At 59.2% G+C, this 24,197-nt stretch overlaps 1 protein-coding gene across 2 annotated transcripts; it reads right to left on the bottom strand.

Moving 5' to 3' along the window:
- Window positions 1-2,851: 2,851 nt before the first annotated feature.
- Window positions 2,852-24,066, bottom strand: MMP15 (matrix metallopeptidase 15). Of its 2 annotated transcripts, none has more exons than XM_027516428.1 (10): window positions 23,403-24,066; window positions 11,920-12,068; window positions 11,128-11,256; window positions 9,524-9,831; window positions 9,018-9,179; window positions 7,880-8,133; window positions 7,141-7,279; window positions 6,042-6,192; window positions 5,814-5,929; window positions 2,852-4,819 (listed from the first exon to the last, which is right to left on the bottom strand). In XM_027516428.1, the coding sequence occupies exons 1-10, from the start codon at window positions 23,562-23,564 to the stop codon at window positions 4,362-4,364; spliced, it is 2,028 nt and encodes a 675-aa protein (XP_027372229.1). In that variant the 5' UTR covers window positions 23,565-24,066; the 3' UTR covers window positions 2,852-4,361. The 2 variants fall into 2 exon arrangements, with proteins under 2 accessions (XP_027372229.1, XP_027372230.1); XM_027516429.1 differs by lacking the exon at window positions 23,403-24,066 and adding an exon at window positions 21,258-21,287.
- Window positions 24,067-24,197: the final 131 nt, after the last annotated feature.

A 24,197-nucleotide genomic window follows, 5' to 3' on the forward strand; every position in this document is an offset into this window, starting at 1 on the left:
TCTAGCCCCCTGGTGTGGTTTCATGGATGAAGGGGCAAAGCCTGCAACCTCAGGCCCCCAAGGCAGAACTAGAGGTGGAGGGGCAGGGAGCCCTGCTCCTCTCGGACATACATGGAGCGGGGGCGCCACTGCAGCCTGGGCGGCTATGGATGGACAGGAAGCCGGCCATTCCTTCCCGTGAGCTGGAGGAGAATGGCCTCTATGTGAGCCACAACAAAAAGGCTTTTCTGCCAAGTCGGAGGGGGAGGAAGCAGCCAGCTCAGCCCTGCCCCAGCCTGAAAGGAGGCTCTGTTGGTGGCCCTGGGGTCTCTAATGTCTAGAACATGTGAGGAGGGAAGGCCAGGGTGGGCAGGGGCCCTCTCATCCCTGCTGGATTCTCCAGCAGCATGTGGGGGTGGGGTGGGGAGTGGGTTACTGTGCAAGTCGGTCTGTTTGGGTTCTAATTGGCCACTTCCTGGCTGTGTGACTTTGGCCAGGTCACTTCACCTCTCTGGGCCTTGCTCATCTCCGGAGTGAAATGTAAGCAGGGGAGGATGAGTGGAGTCGTCATGATCACACTACGAGCCTTCGCCAGCACTTGACAACCACCATCCTCCGATGGTCCTCCCAGCAGCCAGTGGCGTAGGGGCATGTGATCTCCTCCATGGAGGTTTAAGTACCAGGAACACCAGGGCTGAAGCCCAGGATGTTTTGGACTCTAAAACCCCAAGCTATGCAAAAGCAGAGGAAAAGAGGCTGAAAGGAAATATGCCAAGCTGTCAACACTGGCTGGGGGAGTGACGGCAACTTATATTCTTCTTCTTCTTTTTTTTTTAATCTCTAATGTCTTAATTGTTTTACTTGGGAATCAGCAAAGTATAAAGAAACAAAAGATACTGAGAGAATAGGGGCTGGGAGGGGTCCAAGGTGATTTAGGTTACAGCTTGATTTTTACGTGGGCTTCTGTTTTATCCTGGGGAGGAGGGGCAAGTCACTGGGCTGTCTGGGGATGGGGAGGCAGGGCCCAGGTGCTTCACCCGCCTCTTGTCCCCTCAGAGACCTTCATCCATGTGGGACCCCCAGAGAGGATAAACTCTTGAGATAAGCCGTTCCTGCAGCCGCTGGGTTTCTTTGAGAGAATCCACCAGAGCTCAGGGGTGGAAGGTCCTCAGGCCGCTTCCTGAGGAGGTGAGGCCTCTGCCAAGTCTCCTCTGGCCGGCCTCTGAGGAAGAACTCAACCAGGAGGCCTTTCATCCTGTCCTTTCTCGTCCCTGTGCCTCCACACCGCCCTCCACCTGCCTGCTGACCTCTGGGCTTCTGGGTGACCCCTAAGGCTTCAGGCAAGAGGCGGACCTGGTGGGACCTGCAGACCTGGCTGTCGCCACAGGAAGGCTGATGCGATGGTGTCCATCTGTGACCCTCCTTCCCGTCCCGCACCGCCCCCAAGGCCCCTGTGGTGGGGGAAGCATATAGGCTGTTTCCTAGCCAAGCCTGAGAGGCCTTTGCGGCTTCTGAGGGCCAGTGTTTCCTACTCTCTTCAGCCAGTTTTCAACACAAAGAGAGGAAAGGGTGGGATGCAGGGGGCTGGGGAGGGGGCGTGCAGCTGCAGGGGAGGGTGGGGCCTGGAGCAGGTTGGAGGACCCTGCCCGAGGAGCTGTGCGGGCCTGGCCTGCTCCGTGGGTGAGCATCGCAGGCCTGGGTGCGCAGGTCAGCACCCGGCAGGCTGGGCCCGAGGCTGGACGTGGAGCAAAAGGCTCCTCAGTAATGGTCAGACCCGAGGGTGGCAATGCCTCTCTCCTGAGTATCATCTGCTCTCTTCCCAGCGTGAGATTCTCTGCTTCTTCAAAGAGGGAATGGGACTTCCCTGGTGGTCCACTGGTTAAGACTTCAAGCAGAGGGCACAGGTTCAATCCCTGGTCAGGGAACCAAGATCCAGCATGCCGAGCGGTGCAGCCAAAAGAAAAAAGAATGAAAGTAAACTCCAATACTTTGGCCACCTGATGCGAAGAGCTAACTCACTGGAAAAGACCCTGATGCTGGCAAAGACTGAAGGCGGGAGGAGAAGGGGAAGACAGAGGATGAGATGGTTGGATGGCATCACCGACTCAATGGACACGAGTTTGGGTAGGCTTCGGGAGTTGGTGATGGATGGGAAGGCCTGGCGTGCTGCAGTTCACGGGATCGCAAAGAGCTGGACACGACTGAGCGACTGAACTGAACTGACATTGCAAGGAATTCCTTGACAGTCCAGTGGTTAGGACTCCATGCCCTCACTGTTGAGGGCCAGGGTTCAATTCCTGGCTGGGGAACTAACATGTCACAAACTGTGTGGCACTGGGTGCCCCTCACCGGCCGAGCAGCATGTGTGGCGAGAGGAATTGTTAGACTCCACAGTAGCACTGTTTCCCATCTCCTGCCCAAGCTGGGTCTTCAGGCTTCCCAGAACCAATCTGGACGGGTGGGAAGGCTGGGTGGCCTGGACTGGTTCTCCCACCCTTCTGAGACGGCTGGAAGCTGATTGCTCTTTCTCACCATGAACGAATAACCAGTCAATTCCCCATCCCTTCTCCGCTCGATGCCAGCATGGCCATCCCTGGTACCTTGCCTTATCCTGCTCTGGTCTATTGAGGGCAGCTACTTCCCAGCCTTGCCCAGAGGCCTGCCCCTCCCAGGGCCAGTTGGGAAAGAACCCCCACAGATCTGGGAATCAGCTCTCTTTGGCGTGGGGGGAATAAGTCCCCAAATCCAAGCTGGGACCATGTTCCCCCCCACTCCCCACCCCCTGCCCCCAAGTCACCTGCAGTCCCTCTAGCTGTAAGCTCCAGCTGTAAGGCCTCTAAGAGGCCTGAGGCCTCTTAGAAAGGAGGCGCAGTCGCCGGCAGAACGATTTAATCAGTGCAGATTATTTACAGACACTGATCCCCTCCCCACCCCCCTCGGCTGGCTCTCCAGTGGTTCTGAGGATGGAGTGGGGAGGACGCTGCTGGACCCACACTGGGGGCCAGTCCATGAGGGGCCCCTCACCCCAGGGGCCTCAGGGATTCCGAGCGGCAGGCCGGCTTGCTCAGGGCTAGGGGAGCAGCGGGGACAGAGCCGGCTCTACAGTACCATTTCCCACGGCAGCCTCGCCTCCTGCTTGCTTCAGGAAGGAAGAGGGCAGAATCACCTCCATCCACAGGGTTGAAACCAGGATCGGGGGAGGCCCCAGGCTACAGTGGGCTCCTCTGGGGGATCCACAGTCCCGTCCCATAGTCTGAGAGAGAGGATGAGCTGCTGGCCACCACGCCACCCCCACCAGTGTCCCTGGGGTCAGCGAGCTGGTGGGGAAGAACCCCTTAAGCCTGGTAGGCATGCGTCTCTGGACACTTACAACCCCGGCCTGGGCACCCATTACCCCCTCTCTCCCCGGGAGAACTAGGACACTGGCAGCTGAGCCTGAGGCTGGTGGGCTTCTGAGACCCCTGCGGGTGGTGGTGGGGGGTGACAGGGGGAGGGAAGATGCTCGTGGAAAGAACCCAATTGAGTCGCAGCTCAGAGCAGAGAGAGTGGGCGGGAGGCTGGAAGCCCAGCCCCCGGGGGGCGTGGTTGGCGCTACCCTTGGGGGAGGGGCCTTGGCAGACCCCCTTTGGTCCTTGGTAAGGCAGGCCCAGGGTCCCTTCTCCCCAGAGGGGAGGAGATACAGGGGAGCTGGGGGCTGCTGGCCCCGGGCTGGCCAGGAGCAGGCAGGGTTCTTGGGCCTAAGGAATCCCGAATGCTGGGGTTGTTAGAAGTGGGCTGGGAAGCAACCAAACTTCAACAGGACTCTCGATCAGCGGGCCCCCTCCCCTCCCCTCCCCACCCCGCCCCCTTTGGCCTGAGGCTGCCACAGGTGGAAGCTCTTTCTGAGACGCAGGGGGCTGGAGACCAGTCAGGCCCCACCAAGCTCTAAAACCAACAGAGCCCTCGGCTCTGACCCAGGTGCTCAGGGTGGAGACCAACCTAGCAGCCCTTCGATTACTTTTCCAACAGGGCCTTCTGACCCACTGCTCCTCTGGCTAAACCAGGGGTGGGTGTGAGCCTAACTCCCTGTCTGGTGCAGAAGTATATTTAGAAACCTCTAAGCCCCTGCCTTTAGGGATCGCCCTGAGGGACCGCCCTGGTCAGGCAAGTAGGAAGAAATGCTTAATTAGTGTGCAAAAAAAAAAAAAAAAGATACCTGGACATAAATAAACAAGGGGGCGGGGCTGGCAGGGATGTCAGCGGGCCTGGAGGGACCCCCACTGGGGGGCTGAGGAGCCACCGAAAGCTCCAGATGAAAGGCCCCAGGAGCCGTCTCAGAACCACAGGCGCGGCCAGCCTGGCCCCTTAGCACCGTGGGGAGTGGGAGGGTCTGGCGCCGAGGGTCAGACCCACTCCTGCAGGGAGCGCTTGCAGTAGAGGAGCATGCGGGGCGCACCCTTGCGCTGCATCTGCACCAGGGCGTAGGTGAGGCCAAGGATGCAGAGCAGCAGCAGCACAGGGGGCACCAACACCATGACCATATTCACCGTCCGCGTGACCTCCTCCATCTGCACCACCACGCGGCTGCCCCCGTCCTCGTCAGGCCCTGCCTCGCCGCCACCGCCAGGGCCTGCCTCACCACCCTCCTCGCCCTCCTCGCTGTCACCGCCCATCCCGGGCTCTGCACCCCCGTCGGGGTTGAAGGGTGGACGGGCCACGTCGGGCCATCGGGGCCCCGGCTCCACGTGCTCTTGGCAACCCATGAAGTCCCGCAGGATGGACTTGGGGTAGCCGGGCTCCATTCGCAGGCGCTCGTTGTCAAACTTCCAGTATTTGGTGCCCTTGTAGAAATAGGTGTAGGCTGCAGGGGGCAAAGCAGGCCAGAGGAGTGTTAGGTGGGGGCTCCCCACCAGCCAGAGACCCGTGAGGAGAACCAGGGAGAGCTAAAGGGGCCCTGGCTTTAAAACACCCTCTTTCTCACTGGCTTCCCTGGGCATTTTGAAATCTGTCCATACTTTCTGGCTGGGCTGACACTGACCAGGGTAGTGCAGAGAGGGGTCCTAGAGCCTGCTGGGTCGGGGGCTAGAGTCAGGGGATCCAGTCTGGCTTCCTCCTACACTGGAGAGGACAGTGTCTTGCTCAAGGCCACACAGTCAGACCCTGAGTGGAGCCTGATGCCCCCTTAGACCAGATCTCTGGTCCAGGGCATTTTGTCCACATCCTTTAAACCCCAGGAAGGACCAGGTTTGAGCCACCAGATGCATCCCTGCTCCGCAGGGCACAATGAGGTCACAGCAGCCGCAGAGTGAAGCCACCGTGCACAGAAGCCATGTGACCCGCCTGGACATTAGCAAAGCCAGCTGGATCTCCCCTAAGCCCCTGAGAACCTGAAGGCTGATGGGCATTCTGAAACTCACCAGAGACCCCGCTGGAGAAATAAAAGCTGCAACTCCCCGTTGCTCAGTTATAACGACAGAGATCAGGCTTCCCTGCCAGGCAGGTAAGGGGGGTTCATCGGGAGGACTCTTGCTCCCGAGGCTCTGAGCCCAAGCTCACCCCACAACCCCGCCGGGCTCAAGGCTCTGCGGGGAGCAGGGCAGCTCTGAGTACCAGCTCTGGACACAGGCCGGCCTGGCTGGACTCCTGACTCCACCACTTCCTCACTGTGCGATTTGGGGACCTTTACTCAAGCTCTATTTGGCCTCTGTAAATAGTGTCAATGGTCGCCTGGCCCAGCTGGGTCCCACGTGCCTGCCATCTTGATGCTGGTGACCGCAAGCAAGCCCTGTCCCATGTGTGTGGAGGCGGGGGGATGGTGAATGCTGGGCAGGCTGGGCAGGGGCTGGCCCTGGTACCTGCATCGTTGCTCAGGAAGGCCCCTTTAGGGGAGGTGGGGATCCCCTGCCACACGCTGATGGGCTTGGGGTAGCCGGGGTCTCCACGCTGTGTCTCCTCGTTGAAGCGCCAATACCTGTGGCCAAAAGTACCAGGCTGTGGGCTGTGCCCGGCCTGTCCAGGCCGTGGGTTTTTTCTTGGAGGGCCTGAGGATGGGAGCCTTTTCCCTTTAGCGGAGGGGTGCTCACCTGTCCTCTTGGAAGAAGAAGGTATGACCTGTGGGCTCCCACCAGATGGCTGTGTCGATACGGTCGTAGGGGATGCCCAAGCCATAGCTGGTCAGTGGCTGTGGATAACCCGGCTCCAGGTTCGCTTCTCGGAAGAGCCAGTAGCGGTCACCTGCGGGAGACGTTGCAGGGGCAGGCACGGGGAGTGAGAATCTAGGTCCCCAAATTCACATTCACTGCTACACTCACCACGCACACACACTCTCATCCTTGTACACAGAACAAGCACTGACACTCCATACCCAAGACAACTCATGCTCACATCACACGCACGTGGCACTCAGGGACACACGTGGCACTCAGGGTGTATGTGTAATGCACCCATTTACATGTATACATTTACATTGCCAGCTCACAGTGACACACACACCACACACTCAATTGCAATACACACGAGCCTCTGATCCTGTTTGAACATCCACTCTCCCCACACACAGTTCTTGCACAGAGAGAGGGAAGAGGCCTGGCCTCTGGATCTGGGGACTGTGTCCGAGGGGCCCCCAGTGCATGGCCCAGGCTTCTCCCTTGTAGTGTGAGCCCAGCCCGGTCCTTGGGGACTTCCTGCCTAGTTGAGACTCAGGCCAGGGGGCCTGGGGACACAGCCAATCCTTCAGAGGTGCTGCCCTGGGGCCCTTCCTGGGGGCAGGCCTCAGAGGAGGGGCTGGGGCGAGGGAGCTCCACTGTCTCTGTAGACAGACCCAGGGACACTCCCCAGAGTGGGCTCAGGGACCTGCTCTTAAGAGGAAGGGGCAAGGAAGAGGCCTAGGATGCAAGGAAGGAGGGCGATGGGGCGGAGCCCTGTGCTGTAGAAGGTGGACACTTGCCCTCAGTCAGTCCACCTCTGCCCGCCAGGCCTCTGGTCTCTGTCTACCCCACCCCCACCCCTGCCCTGCTGCCAGGGTCAGGTCCCCCTGAGTAAGCCCGCAGTGGGCGACAAGACGAAATGTGCACGTGGTCCTTCCTTTCCATCCTCCGTCAGGCCCAGCTGGGTCAGAGGTCAGGCCAGAGGTGAGGGCAGGAGGGCTGCCCAGCCCTCTCCCTCCCACCTGCCCCAACTCACCTTTGAAAAAGACAAAACGCCCATCCTGGCGCTCGTAGGCGGCACTGATGTCACTGGGCAGGCCCCGCCAGAAGTGCCCGATGGGCATGGGATAGTTGTCCAGGACGCGGTTGTGCCGCACCCGCCAGAACCAACGGCCCTGGGGAGGGCGTGGGGGTGAGTGGACGGCATGAGGGCCCCCCACCCACCCCTTCCAGTGGGACACACTTGGGCTGGGAGTGATAGTGAGAAGAATGGGTCCTGGGAGCCCAGGAACACCCTCAGTCTAATAACATATTCAGACTGGGCGAAGAGAGCGCAGCGAGGGTCCCTGGGGCCATCTGTGTCCCCTGGAGCCACCATGGAAGCTCTGGGTGAGGGCCGAGTGAGGGCCAGGCCCTGAAGTTGGACAGCTCTGGGTTTGGTTTCCAGCATCACCTTTACTCAGTGGATGATGCGGACGACTCCCCCTGCCTGGGAGAGTTTGGTGCAGGGGGTCTTAGGAAGAGGGCAGGGGTAGGGGGCACAAGGAGAGAGAGCCCCAGATGGGTGTGGGCCTCTAGGCTTATTGTACGACCCCGGGCAAGTCCCTTGTCCCTTGGGCTGTTTTCCTCTTGGTCTAGGGTCTGATGGCTCCGCAGGGGCTGCTGAGTGAGGGGGGCGGAGGTGGGGCAAGAGTCTGGGGCAGAAGTGGGAGGGAGCTCTCTGCTCTGAGCCTGGGCCAAGGGGCTGGGGTCGGGGGCGCAGACGGGGGCCAGACCTTGAACACGAACATCTCCCCCCGCAGCATGGCCACCGTGTCGAAGTCCCCATCGCAGATGTTGGGGCCATACTGGTCGGGCCGCTCTGTGGCGCGGGGTTGGGGTGGGGGGCCTGGCTTTGGAGGCCGCTCCGGCTTCCCACCCGGGGGAGGTGGCTGAGGGGGTCTGGGGGGCCGGTGGTCTGGCCGGCCAGGCCGCCGGGGGGTCACAGTGGGAAGAGGTTGGGTGGGCTGTGGCTGGCCATCCGGGGTGCCTGCAGAGGGGTGGGAGGGGGAAGTGAGGAGGGTAGCCCCAGAACCCAGCCAGGATGCCAGCTTCTCCTACTCAGAACCTTGGTGGCCTGAGGAGTCCTGTGCCCCACGGGCAGCCCACCCAGGTGAGAGGCCCTATCTGACCACAGCAGACCCCTCCCCACACCACCATCGCTAGGGGGGACCTCCAGTCTCTTCCATTCCTCCAGTCCCTTCGTTGACCTCCCCACACTGCGCTAGGGTCACTGCACCCTAAAGCCACCCCTGGCTGCACTTCCCCTTGGGGATGCTCCTCTTAGGAGGCTGGCTGGTTCCAGTGGAGGCTCCAGAAGCAATAGACACAAGCGGAGGGAAGAATGTGGTTCCTGCCACAGCGAGGGCTTGGGGTGGGCACTGACCCACTGAACTGGCCCCCAGAGACCTCCCCATTGGGGGCTTCCTTGGTGGGGGGTGGGGGGTGCTACCTGCCTCAAAGGAGCTGGGAAGTGATAAACCAGCAATGCTCAGAGGACAGCCTCAGTGGGACACGCTTGGGCTGGGTGTAATGGTGGGAGGAACAGGGACCCCAGGGACACCCTGGGTCTAATAAGAATATCCCTCAGGCTGAGGAGGAAAACGGGGGAAGTAAGGGGCCCTGGGGTCACCTGTGTCCCCTGGAGCCACCATGGAATCTCTGGGTGAGGGCCTGGGCCTGGAGTCAGCCAGCCCTGGACTGATTTCTAGCACCATCCTCTACTGACTGGATGACTTGAACCATCACTAATTCTCTTGGGGCCTCAGTTTCCTCATCTACAAAATGGGTGTGGCCACGGTCCCTATGCTTCATGGGGCTGGGAGCTGAGAGCAGGCATGCAGAGCCCCCTGTCCTCCACTGCCGCCGGCTCACCGTAGAGCTGCTGAATGCCCCTAAGGTCGTCTTCGGGCAGCTGGAAGTTGTCGATGTCCATCCACTGGTAGAATGGTGCCATGATGGCGCTGGGGTTGCTCGAGTGCTCCAGCCCCAGTGCGTGGCCCAGCTCGTGAACTGCTACCAGGAAGAGGCTGTTTCCTGTCATGGCGGGCAGTGGGATCAGCTCTGGCCTGGCCCAGGACCTGGACACCCCACTCTATGGGTTGAGGGACCCAAAGAGCCTGCCCACGCTTTACTCTCAGAAGAAGCTGAGCCACTGTGACTTCTATCTTCCTCTATCTTCCCCATCTGGAAAATGGGTACACCAATCCCTTCCTTCCTTTCCCTATCACCCTCCTTGGAGATGATGGACAGCAGACTGAGACCAAGAGTCAATGCTCCCAAGAACTGCATGGGGGATGCTCTCACCTCCCAGCCCCCAGCTCTACCCTCCCCACCCCCCACCCCTCACCCCCATTGTCTCTGTGACCAGAGGTGCTCACCATGCAGGTCAGTGCTAGAGAAGGTCCAGGGCTCATCTGCATCGAAATGGGTGTCCCCGCCCAAACCAGGGCCAGGGAAATAGGCGTGAGCTAGAAAGCCACCTGTGCCATCAAATGGCGAGCTGTCGCCATGGAAACCAGAGGCAAAGAGTACCATGATGTCCGCCTCCTTCTGCCGCCGCAGTCGGATGTCCTCATAAGGCACCTCCTGGAAGACCAGGGGCGTGGCCTGCTCCCACACACGGAAGGCCCGGCGCACTGCCTCCAGTGAGTGGTACCAGCCTAGCTTCTCTGTGTAGTTCTGGATGCTGCAGGCAGACGGGAAGACGTGAGTGAGCCCACGGCCGGGGCTGCTGTCCATTGCTAGCATCGACTGGGTTGGGGGCGGGGACACACGGTCCCAGGGAAAGGGCATAGGATCTGAGCCGGTTCATGGACGATGCTCATCAATACCGACTGTTAATTTACTCTGATGTGAATTTGAAAAAAAAAAAGAATTAAGTTGTCAAGCCCAGGAATTCATTAGGATATCACTGAATAAGGTTGCATTTTGCCAAATACGCTTATTTTAAGAAAACATTAAGTAATTAAACGTATAGGTGATACAGAGCCAAGAGAAAGGCCTAGAAAGTGGGATGCAAACGGCTGAGGTTTGGGAAACACAGGCCAAGTGGTTCTGAATGTTGGGCTCCAGAGTCAGGCTGAATCAGGTTCAAGGCTGGGCTCTAACATTTCCTGTGTGACCTTGGGCAAGCAACTTAAGGCTCTCTGAGTTTTAGCTTCCTCATCTGTGAAATGGGAAAGGAGGGCAGCACTTCTATTACGGAGTCCCTGGGAGGAGTCAGCGGCTTAACTCACGGAGAGCATGTGCCGGCACATGATAAAAGCATGGTGAGGCCTGTTAGATCCCATTTAAAGCAGATTAAGCATCTGTGTGCTAGACAGAGCTCCATCAGAGATCATGAATCAGCTCATGGATCGTGAGTTCACTCTGGTGGCCTGGGTTCCTCAGGACCTCGAGAGCTGCTCTTCCTCGGGAGACGGAGCTGAGGGTGGGTCATGGCTGGATTGGAACGGGAAGGGGGACCCTTGAGGACTGCCATGCAGCTCAAGGCTCATGGGGGTTTCTTGCCAAAGAATTTGGCGGAAAGGAAGGAGGGGTATTTGAAGCAGGGTTTGTGCGGGTGACTCGGTGCACACATCCCCCCGGGCAGATGCTGGACTGCCCAAATGCTCCAGGGCCTCCCTTATCCTTCACACCCCCAAAGCCTCCAGTTCTCACTGGTGTAGAAGCCCACCTGGGTGGGTGAGGCCAGCCCTTGGCTGCTGGTGGGTGCAGGGAGGGAGGAAGGGAGGACAGAGCAGAGTTCAAAGGGCCCCACCATTCTCTAGAGGGAAACTGCAGTGGGGGAGGAGCCGATCTAATCAGCATGGGGGTGGGATTGGATGGGGAGGCCGGGCACCCTGCAGTGGGCTGCTGGGAAAGGAAGCCTTCCAGACAAGCCCACTGGGAAGCCTGAGGCCTCAGCCCAGGGAAGGAGCGGTCCCAGCACTTCAGAAACATGCCCTGAGGGGAGGCCACCCTGGGCAGCTGGGGTCTCTACCTGAAGGTCAGGTGGTGGTTGTTCCACTTCCTCCCCGTGAGGGCGTAGCGCTTCCTCCGCCGCCGCAGGTTGGCTTTCACACGTACCCCGAACTGGTCTGGCACCCCACAGCGGGGCCGCTTCATCCACCTGGGAGCACAAAGCCTCCTCTCAACACACCTGCCTGCTGGGCACCGCCTCTTCCAGGCAGTCCACCATCTCCCACCCTCCAGCCACCGGCCTCCAGCTGCACCTATTATGAGGGCAGCGGCAGTGAGAAGACTCTCCCTAAGCTTTGAGCTCCTTCTCAGGAAAATGGTATGATGGCCTGGTACTGGAAGACTGCGTGTCTAGGAGTGGCTCTGCAAAGGAGAGCCCCTGTTTACCAGTATCACCCAGGAGCAGGAGCTGAGTTACCCTAAGGCCTTTTATCCCTGATACCTTCTGCTCTGAGTGCTCATCAAGAATGTGGCTCTGGGTCACAGCATCTCTGTCAGACTCAGAGCAAGGCCTAACTAGGCAATCACAGCACGTATACCACACCTCCCATTCCCAAGCCAATGGCAGACACCACTAATCAATCCTGTGCTCCTTGCTGCTGAGCTGGGTTTCAGCCTCAGGAGCCTTCTCAATACAAGACAGCAGCAGCCCCTCCCAACCGATGAGAGCTAGCATGGAGGATCAAACCCTTTGCCACCTTGTATCTAGGCCACCCTTTCCTGGAAAACTCCACAGGCCAAGCCTTTATCACAGCAGGCTGGAAGGAGGGCAGGTGCTAGTGGGGTCTGGGAATGACCTGACGGAAGGACTCACGCCTTGGTCTCTTCATCCAGCACACCCGTGACGGGGATCCCGTAGAAGCGCTGCATCTCGGCGAGGGCCGAGGCCAGGATCTGGGCGGAGCGCATGGTGGACATGTGACGGCTGGGCTGGGGCAGGTAGCCGTAGAGCCGCAGCCAGTTCTGCAAAGGAGAGGCCACGGCCTGGTCAGCAGGTCCTGGCCCCCTGACCTCCAAGCATGCGCAGTCTGCCTCCCACCCCCTCCCACCCCCATCACCTCCCACCAGTGTGGGCTTCTGGACCACTCTCTCTGCTTCCACTTCCTGTGGTCTGTTCTCACACAAGAGCTGGAACAAAAGGCCGGGTCTGATCAGTCCTCTGCCTAGAACCCTCCAAAGACTCCCCGCCTCAGAGGAAAAGCCAATTCTTACAGGAGCTACTGGGCCCCAGGTTGGCTCTCAGACCTCGCTCCTATCATTCATTCAGCCCAGCCGGGCTCACTCTTGCCTTGGGCCTTCGCATTGCTGTTCCTACTGCCTGGAGTGCTCTTCCCAGACATCTGCATGGCTCATGCCCTCTCTGTCTTCAGGTCTCTGCTTCCTCACCTTATTGGAGGGGTATTCTCTGACAAATATAGAAAACACACCCACCTGCTGTACCCTGCACGCCCTCCCTCTCCTGCTTGCCTGCCCTCGTCACCATCTGACACACTACATTTCACTTGGCTGTTTATCGTTTGTCTTCCCCCATGAGGATGGTAGCTGTGTCCATGAGGACAGCCCACAGTTGCCATCTTTATTATTGCACTGGCCCCTGCAAGGGTGGGTCCCCTACCATCCAGGCAGACCCCTAGGACCTCTATGGGGTTTAGAACCTCTTGAGTTCTCACCTAGTAGGAAAACCATGGGGCTTCCCTAGTGGCTCAGGTGGTAAAGAATCAGCCTGCAATGTGGGAGATCCGGATTTGATCCCTGGGTCAGGAAGATCCCCTGGAGAAGGGAACAGCTACTCACTCCAGTTTTCTTACCTGGGAAATCCATGAACAGAGAAGCCTGGCAGGCTACAGTCCATGGGATGGCAAAGAGTCGGACACAATCGAGCGACTGACACTTTCACCAGATCCTAAGCCTTCTGGAAGGAGAGCATGTGGGTTCAGGGAGTCTACCCAGGCCCAGCAGGGTGGGACCGGAGGCCTGAAGTTCAGTCTCTGCTCTGCCACTAACTCTGTTCTCTCTGGGCCTGACTTTTCTCATGTGAAAGATGGGGAGCCATAGGGTTACTGGTGGGTGCAATGTGAAAGAGATGACCCTGTGAAGAGCGGCTGGGACACAGTGGGGGCGCCTATCCCCTTCAGGATTTGCTTGGCTAGTCTTTTTTTTTATATATATAAAAAAGATATTAAAAATTGTATCTTTATTTGGCTGCGCTGAGTCTTGACTGCCGCATGTGGGATCCTTGATCTTCCTTGCGACATGTGAGATCTTTAGCTGTGGCGTGCAAACTCTTGGTTGCAGCATGTGGGACCTAGATCCCTGATCAGGGATCGAACCCAGGCCCCCTGCATTGGGAGTTCGGAGTCTTAGCCCCTGGACCACCAGGGAAGTCCTTGAGCAAGTCTTCTCATCCATCTACCCATCTGTCTGTCTGTCCACCCACCCAGCCAGCCACCCTGCCAAATGTTTCTGAGCACCCTCTCTGTGCCAGGCACCATGCCAGCTGGAGGCCATGGAGGAGGCGGCTGACCTCCAGGGGCTTACGATTTCCCCGGGGAGACCCACTGCAGAGAAGTTCACACCTGTGAGTTTGTGAGCAGACAGGACCACTGCAGTTGAAACCCGACGGTGGGATCCCCAGTGAGCCAAGCTGAGTGGTACTGAGAAAGGGGACTCTGCCCTGCCCACCTCGTGCCCACAAGGCGATGAGATCATGGTGACCACTGTGGGAGGTTGGTCAGCACAGAGGCCAGGGACTGCTGTGTGGGCCTTGGCCATGGAAGCGTGTCCTTTGAAGCTTTCCTTGTTATCCTCAGTCTCTGAAAACCCAAGTGAGGGGACCTGCTCTGAGAGGCTCTGGAAGGCAGAGGCTGCAGAGCAAGGGCCCGCGGGGCAGATGGCGGCTGGACACAGACACTGCTCTGGGCTGACAGCCATGTGTCAACCTGGGCCATGCCCACATCAGTCTGCCACCAGGGCCACGTCCAGTTCCTCAGGTACTGGCTCCCCTCGGTGCCACCCTGGCACCTGGCCAGGACCCCGGAGTGGACGGGCTGCCCACACAGCCTGGCTCAGCCATGCCAGGCTGCCACTGGAGGGAGCAGAGGCTGAGCCAACAAGGGCGGAGTCAGGAGATGGCCAGAGGCTGGGGATGCCGAGCCTCAGCTTGGAGGGCTCACAGGGCCCTGGGTGACAGTCACAGGACAACGAAAGAGGCAGAGACACCGAGCTGGGAAACCACCACAGCTCTGGAGACAGAGCCTCGTCAGCCCCCTTTATATTCCCGTGCCTCTGTTAAAGGGGTGGTATCAGGACCTGCTTCATCTCAGGGGTTTCCATGAGGATGAAATGGGGATGTCCACAGGAGCCCTGGGCACTGTGCTGGGCGGGAAAAGTGCTCAATAAGCGCATTACTAATGACAGGGCTGGGGTGGGGGTGGAGGGCTGCCCCACTGTTCCTAGAACGGTTGGGACAAGGCAGCCTCAGGGCTGGGGGAGGTCGGAGTGCCCTGAGGCACCCCCTACAGGCCTCCTTCACCTCTCCAGCTCCTTCCTCCAGCTTCCAGACCCTGGCAATGTTCTGGGCACCCTCCACAGCCTTCTTCCCAAGCACAGAAACCTTTCCTGAGGCGCCTGTTATGTCTGGAGAGGGGGACGTCCACCACCCTTGATGGACACGGTTTGCCTGAAGAAGCCTGGAGAGATCTAGAAGGCGAGGCTGTGAGGTTGGCTAGCTCTCACAGTGACAGGAATCCGGCTGGAGGTGGGGGGAGGGCCTGGGGCTGCAGCTGACAGACTAGGGCACCTCTACATCACCTATTTGCATAAGGTAAAAATATCCGGGGAGCGCAATCACAGGCCACCAAGGGGCTGATTAGTGGTGTCTGGCGAGTGACAGGAGGAGGGCAGGGCAGGCGGGGGAGGCTGGCTGGGGCCCTGGGGAGGGGAGAGGAGGGCAAGGGAGGGAGCCGGGCCTGTCTGCAGTGAAGAGGTCCAGAGCCCGGCGGGGCGGAAGGGGCAGAGGGGCCCCTTCAGTACTGAGGCAGCTCGGGGGCTGACACCAAAGGCCCAAGGGTGCCTGTGGACCCTCCGTCACACTACCAGGCACCCTTTGAGTCCCAGGGAAGCCAAGAGCTTCCACCTCGGTATCAGCCAAGCCTCCTCGGTAACAAATGTCTCTCGGCCAGTGTCTGGGTAGAAAGCTGAGGCCGAGGGCTGGTGACGTGAGTGGACCAGGCTGAAACGGCCTTGGCAGAGCAGCTGAGTCCCTGGATGATAAGGCGAAGGAGCTGATGGAGACGCCTGACTGGCAAGCGATGGGCTCAGAGCTGACTAAGCACCAACCAGTCTACACCACCCTCGGGGCTGGGGCTGCCCCCAACCCTGCCTCCGCCACTATCCAGGAGGAAGTTTCTCATCACCCGACTGTTCTAAGTGCGACAGGCCCTGGGGGTGGAAGGAAAAGAGCATGGGGCGGGGGCAGGCACCAGGCGTAGGGCAGGTGCTGCCCTGACTCCAGTCTCCTGAGGGCTCTGCAGCCACGGGACAAAAATGGGGAGCAATTCCCAAAGTCACGACAGAACCCTGGTCTCAAAGTGGGGGAGAGGCTTGCTCAAGGCTCCACTGCTCCTACCGGTATAAACACTGCCTCCCTCCCCCTTCCATCAGGACTCCTTTTCCTGTCACCCGAGTCTCACAGGTGGGATGAACCAAGCAGTGAAGTTCTGTTTTTCACAAGGGGAAACTGAGGCTCAGGCAGGCCCATAAGCAGCAGAGTAGGGAGACCCCCTCCGTGAGGATCACTGCCCAGTGGGCGGCAGGGAAGGGTTCTACAGGGAGAGCACGAGGCCCCCTCCTGCCTCCTGCAGCCCAGAGAGGGAGGCTGTTTGGGAGAACGGGCCCCACCAACCTGTTCTTTCAGCTACTTCTTTCTCCAGCTCCAGACCCCACCCCATAAGTATGGACAGAAGCTTCAGGTGAGTGGCTGGCCCCAGGCAGGGAAATGTAGAGCCATCAGGAGTCTGGGGGTGGGGGCATTCCTGGCCCCCTGGCCCTATAGGAGAGGTCATAAATATAGCAGCCTGGGGCTGAGAATCTGCAGGAGCCAGGCTGTTGATTCTCATCACCCCATTCAATGCTCACAAGTAGCCTATCCCCATTACAGACTGGAAGGTTCAGAGAGGGTGCACGGCTCACCCAGCAGGTCTGTGGGTAGAACTGGAGCCCGGAGGCAGCACTGTCGGCTTCTCTTGGCCTGAGGTTGGGGATGTTGGGCTCTGGCCCATCTGGGGAACCGTGCCCAGCACAGTGCTGGGGGAGGGCACTGGGGGAGGGAGTCTAATCCTCCCCACCATGGGTGTCTGGGTCTGGGCACTGGGCCACATCAGCAAGGCTGCTCCCCAGGACTGCTGAGACCTTGCCAAGGCAGGCCCTCCCCCATCCTGAGGGCGTGTCTAGGAAGGAGCCACCAGATCAATAATGTGCATTAAGCAGTCTCAGGGTAGGGGCAAGCCTCAGCTACCCCACAGCCAGCTCCTCCAGGCTCAGATCAGTGGAGCCCCCTCCCACCCGGCCTTATCAGACCCCACACGATAAGAGCAATCGCTCCTGGCTCAGCTCTGCTTCTGTCATCCCACTTTCTCTGCAGGCCAGGCAGACCCTGGCAGGATTGCCCAGACAGGCACAAAAGGCGTCTTGTCAGGCCTGTCAGCAGTGGACACAGACCTTTCACGGTGTCCTGGGACCAGTTACGGGGGCCCCAAGCCAGGCCGCCCTGTCGTTGGTGGACCATTTACTTCCTTTAGAGGCAGCATGGGTCATATTCAAGTGGTTTGAGAACACACTTGCTCTCCTGGGGCTCAAATCTAAGCCCTCAAGATGGGACAGCTATAGGTGGGGAAGGGGCTCCGGGTGGTAGGGAGAGCCGGCGGGGTGGGGATGTCAGGCCAGGGAAACAGGAAGGAAGAGGACACCGCTTCTTTACCCAGGGGCCTCCCCCTACACTCCTTAACCTGGAGAAAACAACAGCCGGGTCCTTTGGCCAGTGGGTGGGCAGGGGTGGGGTGAAAGGGCCCTGTTGGCTGGTGGTTTCCGGTTGGCTGAGGGCCAGGCCTGGGCGGTCCACCTGGAAACCCCCCGGTAGGTGTGGTCTTTTCAGTGGGCCTGGCCCGAGTGGCTGGACAGGTGGGGGTAGGGCTCCCGGCTCCCGTGGTTGAGGGAGGCCCTGGCCCCACCCCCATCCCCTCCTTCCCACCTGGCTCTGGCCCAGCAGGCTCCAGTCTGGCCATGGAGCTTCCAAAAAATGACACCCTGGGCTTTGACCTGCAGCCTTTCACCCAGCCGGGAGCTGGGAGCTCAGGCTCCAAGCCACACTGACCGGCTCTGCTACCATCCAGGCTGCGGGATCAAGGGTAAGTTCTCTCACCTCACAGTCTCCACTTCCTCTTCTGTACAGTGAAGTCATGACTGCACCTAAACTTACAGAGCTAATTCAGGATTAAACGTGAAAATCTTACAAAACACCTGTAGGCCCTGCCCAGGATGGAATCAAGTATGTTGAAGGTGCTCACAAGTAACGCCTGGTTCTCCCCTGGGCACTGCGTGAGGGATATCGTGTGAAGCACTGGGTATTTTATATACAACCACACTGAATTTCCCCAATAACACCATCCCGTAGACACTACCACTAGTCTCATTTTGTAGACAAGGAAACCGAGGCTCTATCTTAGTCGCTAAGTCCAACTCTGCGACCCCATGGACTGCAGTACATCAGGCTTCCCTGTCCTTCATTATCTCCCAGAGTTCACTCAGATTCATGTCCACTGAGTCAGTGATGCTGTGGAACTGTCTCTAACCGTATTACCTAGCTGAGGCTCCGATGGGGTCAATGATTTGCCCAACAGCAAATGCCATCTGTGTCTCACTGTATTTTGCCACCATTTTGTAAGCACTTCCTATGTACCAGGCGCCGTGCTCAAATACAGTGGACTCAAAGTTGGGCTCTCACCCCTGGGGGGTGGGGGCAGTGGTGATCAGTACCCTCTGGGAGGAGGACAAGGTGGTGCCCAAGGTTCAAGGGTTAGTCCTGGAGAGCAGCTCCAAACCTTGGCCTCCAGCCTCCATGGCCATGGGGGCATGTCTGAGGGCTGGCTAATGGCTGGGACCCAGGGTCTGTCTGTCTAGATCCTAGAGGTTGAGTTGGGTCTATTTGTTCATTGTCTGCTGATCCCACGAGGGAAACGGGAGCTGGTGAGAGGCTTTCCTTTTTGTCTCTGTGATCCAGGCCCACCTTGAACATCTCTGCTGTTTTTGCTCCAAAACACAGCTGCAAAAATCTGTGCTACTCCCCTAAAGCGCTCAGGCATGCCTAAAATCAGGGTCCTGCTGGGGAACGGCTTCATATGAGCCTAACTCAGTCGAGGCTTGTCCAGTCAGAAAGCGCCTACTGTGTGCCTCAGGCCTGGAGTGCTCAGCAGCTGACGGTGCCAGGTCCTCACCGTCATCTGTGGACTCCTCCTGGGGCCCTCTCTGAGATGGAGGAAGCTCTAAGCAGAGAGCCCCAAGCCCTCTCTGCTTCTGCTGACCCAGAGAACACTTCTCCACGCCCAAGGCAGAGCTGGCCACGGGGTTTGGCCCCTGCCTAAGGAGCCAGCTGTGTGAACTACATAAATCTTGGGATGACACTGAAGGTGCCAACTGCCTTAGTCCATCCTGGCTGCTATAATAAAAATACCATAAGCTGGGTGGCTCATAACAACATTTATTTCTCCCAGTTCTGGAAGTAAGAAATTCAAGTTCAGAGTGACAGCATGCTCAGGTCTGGCTGCTAACTTTTTGCTGTGTCCTCACACGATGGAAGGGGCAAGGGAGATTTCTCCAACAGTTTTTGTGTTTTATCTTTTTACACCTCAGTCGCACCGTGAGGGATGTGGAATCTTAGTTAACTGTTGTTGTTCAGTCACTAAGTCATGTCCAATTCTTTTGCAATCCCATGGGTTGTAGCCCACCACGTTCTTCCGCCCATGAAATTCTCCAGGCAAGAATATTGGAATGGGTTTGGGTTGCCATTTCCTTCTCCAGGGGATCTTCTCAACCCAGGGATTGAACCCGTGTCTCTTGCATTGGCAGGTGGATTCTTTATCACTGAGAGAAGCTTAGTTCCCTGACCAGGGACCAAACCTACACCGTCTGCATTGGAAGCCTGGAGTCTTAACCAGTGCAGCACCAGTTAAGTCCCTCAGACAGTTTTTAGAATAACACTAATCCCACCCACGAGGGCTCTGCCCTCATGACCTAATCACTTTGCAAAGGCCCCCACATCCAAATATTGTCACCTTGGGGAAGTTAGGTTTCAACATATTATTTGAGAAAGCTGGGGGGTAGGTAGAGGGAGGGGAGGGGCTTCACTCAGTCTATAGCAACAACTTTAATTGGAGGTGGAAAGCTACAGCCACCACAAAGACCACCACAGCTGAGGTGGCCTCAGGCAGAAGTCAAACTGTCAGCTGGGCAGAGGGGTCCATGGCAGGGAACACCTGGAGGGCACGGAGGAGTGGCCAGAACCCAGTGCTTGGCAGGGAGAGGTTTATCCTTGCCGGGCAGTCTTGTTATTCTGAGTTGGTATTAGAGAATGCAGGCAGTATTTGGAGGGATTTTGGAGGAAGTATTTGGAGGGATTCTGGGGGAAGTCTTCTTTGGGAGGGGGGCGGCGTCTGGGTGTGTTTCTAGGTTATTTCCTCCCCACTGTCCTTGGACACAAATGAAGCAGTTTGCGTCTAGGGGTCAGAAGAGGCAGGTCTGTGACGCACAGACACGGAGCGCATGCAGAGCTGTTCTCTGCAAGGAGGCAGCCGACTGACCAGACCCCAGGGCAGCCCAAACATAGGGCCCTGGAGAAGGACTTGGCATAAAGGGCGTGGCCCAACAGATCCCGAGTCCCCGGCAGCACTCATCAGCCCCTTTCTCCCTGGGTTTTGAAACAAAGTATGGAGAACAGTGGCTTGCTACTGATAAGAGAATAGAAAGAAAAGAAGATTCAGCTTCTATAGGTTCTCAAAGACAAGGCCCTCACACGATCACACCTCTTCCCCTTGAGGGTGGGCATGGGGGCCCCTGCAGCTTCTGCTCCACCGTTAGGACAGGGCACTAATATGAGCACACCCGCGGAGCCCCAGGGGCCAGCACAGAAGTGTGGACAGAGACTGGAACACCGGAAGCCTGGGGCTGTGGCTCACCAGTTAGACCTGAAGGTCAAAGGCAGAATTCGAGCTGACCCCTACCCTCCTTTGTCTGCTCTCCTCCTCAGCTGCTGGGGAAGGGCAAGGAAGGTACCCAGGAGTCTGCTCAGGGAAAGTGGGTGTGCCCATGATTGAGTGGCAGGGGCACCACACCTGTGAACTCTGGCAGCCTGAGTCACCTCCCTGGGGCAGGGCAGGAGGGCTGAGGGCCTACAGGTGTGTCTGGGGAGGAGTAGGGGGTGGGGAAAGACCAAAGCTTCTCTGATGAAAACCAAAGGCACTTAAGTGGACTAGGTGCTGGAGCCAGAGATAGGAGGACAGAAAGGGGAGCCTGGATTCTCAGGCCAGGAGGCCAGGAGCTGCAGCTCACACCTCAGTCAGGCAGGGAGGGCCTGGTTTATGCAGAACGGCTGCAGACTGGGAGGGAGGGAGTGGGACAGCCAGGGAGGGAGTGGGACAGGGCAGAATGGCTCAGTGGTGGCTTCCCCAAGACAGACAGCCTTCTCCAGGCTGGGGACTGGCAGGTTGCAGGTGTGTGCTGGCTCTGAGCACCTGCCTGCTTCCTTAGCCTGATGAAACTCTGCCCTGGGAGGGAGGGAGAGAGCAGCTGGCCTTGACTCAGCTGCTCAGAGACTGTCCTAGCTGTGACCTGACCCAAGGTCTGGAGCTGTGGTCAAGAACCAAAGCCCTTCTTCAAGGTATGGAGACTCTGGACACGGGGTGTAGCCAGGCCCATGAATCTCTGAGGCTGGTCATTGAAGCGCCTGGACTCGGCACAGTTTTCCTATAGCCTCGGGGCAAATGAGCTGGCTGTGGGCCCAGATCTGGCCAGACTTGATGGGACCCTAAGAAGCAACAGCCTGTACCCGAAAGCCAATTGTAGAATCTGGGCTAGCCCACCAGTCTTGAGCCCCCCATCTACCTTGGCTTCCAGCATTCAAGGGTCCCCTGTACTTTCCAGAGTTTCTTCCTGCAATAGCCCAACCCAAGTTTCCCCTGAGGAGAGGGGCTGCAGGTCAATCAATCCCTAGTCGGTGCCACACCGGCGTAGGGGCATGGTCTGTGCCCTCAGTGCAGACCCTGAAAGGTGAAAGGTGTTAGTCACTCAGTTGTGTCCCACTCTTTGCAACCCCACAGACTGTAGCCTGCCAGGCTCCTCCATGGAAATCTCCAGGCAAGAACACTGGAGTGGGTTGCCATTCTCTTCTCCTGGGGATCTTCCCAACCCAGGGATTGAACCAGGGTCTCTGGCATTGCAGGTGGATTCCTTACCATCAGAGCCCACAGGGAAGCCCCCAGTGCAGACCCTGGGCAGCAGGTACTCACTCAGCTGGGAGAGGACAGGGTGATGGAGAAGCAGAAGCAAAGGAGAGAACAAAGACCCTCACACCACAGGTCCCAGTGCCCAAGCTCCTATCCATCTAAGATGCCAAATCACAATACCTAGCTACCAAATCCCAGTTTGGTCCAAAGTGACTGCTTCTGTTCAGAGATGCCATTTCTAAGTAGATTATAAACTCCTGGGGGGTGGGTCTGTGACTTGCAATTCTTTGGTATTCCACTCCAGAGAGTGGCAGGTGGGTGCAAACAGCACTCTGGCCAGTACCTGGAGGCAGGCTGAGGGCCATTTCCCACCAGCAGGAGTTTTCAAATAAGCCCCTGCTTGTCTGAATGTGTGAATCAGGGGCGGGGTGATGGAGCTGGACTGGGCATGGCCTGGGCTCCCGGCTCTGCCTCCTGCCAGGGCCTGGCTCCTTGCTGCTTTCCCTGGCCAAGCCATAGAGGGAGGGCAGAGCAGGTGGGGAACTGGCTGGGAGGTGTAACTTGAGCTGGGAGGAATTCCCTGCCCTTCCTCCGAGCTTTTATTAAAGTAGGGCGGGGAAGGGCAGGCTTCTATCGGAAAAAACTCCCAGGCAGCCGGGGAGGTGGGGAAGCCGCAGGGAGGGTTGGGGGGGAGGGTGCTGGGAGGGAGCACCGGCCTGGCTGCAAATAGAAACGGCACTCAGGCCCGTAACCCGGGCGGCGAGAGGCTCCAGGCCAGCCCAAGGGCACCGAGGCCCAAGCCTACCGGGGACGTGCAGAGAAGGGTGTCTCCTCCACCATGCACCCAAACCTCACCTCTTCTCTGGGCCAGGAAGCAGTGTTTTGGGTGTCGGAGAAAGAACATGTTCGCTTTTGCTCTGACTCAGTGGAGCTAGTGCCCTCACTGTCCCTTGTCCGGAGGACAGCGCTCGGCGACCCCGTGGAGCCGGGGGCGCTGGCTAGACTCAGCTCTACGCCAGGAGGCCCCGCCTAATCATACATTATACATTGGACCGATCCAGAGATGAGTCCCCGTAGGGACGTCAGGCGGGTTCCTGGTGAAAAGATGTCCAGAGTCCACCCTCTTAGACCCGGGCCTTGGCCGTAGGGGCGCCGGTGAAGGGAGCGCCGGGTGAGATCCGGTCTCCCTCTTGATCCCATCTGGCGGTGGCACGACTTGCGCGCAAGAGTCCGAGAAAGTCGCCAAAGCGCCCCCTCAACCCTGATCGGCTGCCTCGGAGGTTCGCACCCCTTCCCCCTACCCCAGCGCGCCGCACGCGGCTCAGTGTCACCCAAACTCTTAGGCGGGAGCGCTGCCGCTGTGCTCAAGGTCCCCACCCCCACCCCCGGTCCCCAGAGCAGCCCCCTCTCGGTTAGCAAAGAACGTCACCGCGCGTCTGCAGGGCTCTCGAGGAATCGGGCATCCGGAAGAGAGGGGAGAGGAACAGGGGCTGGGGGCCGCAGAAGCAGCTCCCGGGAGGCGGGTTGTGAAGATCAGTGCCCTGGACATGGCTGGAGGAGTAGAGAGTGGGCTCAAGCCCTACATCCTCCAGGGTTTGTGAAGAGGTGCACCGCCAAGGGCCAGCTGGAGAGGGTCAGCTGGCCCGGTCCCCTTTCTTCCCCGCCCCCAACTCCGGGACAGGGGCTCATCTCTGCGCGCTTCCCCTCCACGCTTCAAGCTGCGGGCGTGGCTTCCTTCCCACCCTCAAGTCCCCCAGCCTCAAGTTCTCCAACCCCCGGCAAAGCGGCTGGCGAGGGTCCTTACCTCCGCATTGACTTCGGCGTCCTCCGCCGCTGCGCCGCGGCCCAGGCAGCTCAGAAGCACCAGCAGCAGAGGCAACAGTTGCGGCCGCGTAGCCGCCTCCCGGCCGCCAAGGAGACTGCCCGCCCAGCCCGGCCGTCCGGGCGCGCTCCGGTCGCTGCCCATGCCCGCGGGGCTCGCCCGCTTGCGGGCGCCGGGTCCCCGCACGCGGCTCGGAACTTGCGACGCTCCCTGGCTCACCGCCCGAGCCTCGGCAAATTCCCACGGCCGAGGAGAAGCGGGCCGGGCAGGTCCGGGCGCGCGGAGCCGGCCCACTAGGGAGAGGGCGGGCCGGAGCCGCCTGCCGCGGAGTCCTGCAGCCTCGGCGCCCGGGGCCCGGCGGAGAGCAAGCGCAACTCCGGAGCCTTTGTCTGCCTCAGCGCTCCGGCCGCCCGATCCCGCGGCGTGCCCTGCGCGCCCAGCTCCTTCTGTCCATGTTGGGGGGCAGGCGCTGCCGGGAGCGCGCGCCTCCCGCCCGTGAATCCTGCTCGCCCCGCGTCCGACCCGGCCCGGCTCCCCGGGCAGCCTAAAAACGAGGCGCAGGGCACGAGCCGGAGCGAGTGAGCTAGCCAGGGAGCCGGCGCCCGAGGTTCCCGGCGAATTCCGCGCAGCTCCCGGCGCTCCCGGCCCTCCTCCCCGCGATCCCCTACCGCGGCTCTTAAAGGGCCAGCGCTCTTGTGGCGGACGGGCCCGGGCGGGGGCCGGGGGCGGTACCTCGGCCCGAGGTTTCTAGGTAGCAGGTGCCGGCGGTGGAGCCGG

Source organism: Bos indicus x Bos taurus, chromosome 18 (genome assembly GCF_003369695.1).
Source record: "Bos indicus x Bos taurus breed Angus x Brahman F1 hybrid chromosome 18, Bos_hybrid_MaternalHap_v2.0, whole genome shotgun sequence".
Lineage (NCBI taxonomy): Eukaryota > Metazoa > Chordata > Mammalia > Artiodactyla > Bovidae > Bos > Bos indicus x Bos taurus.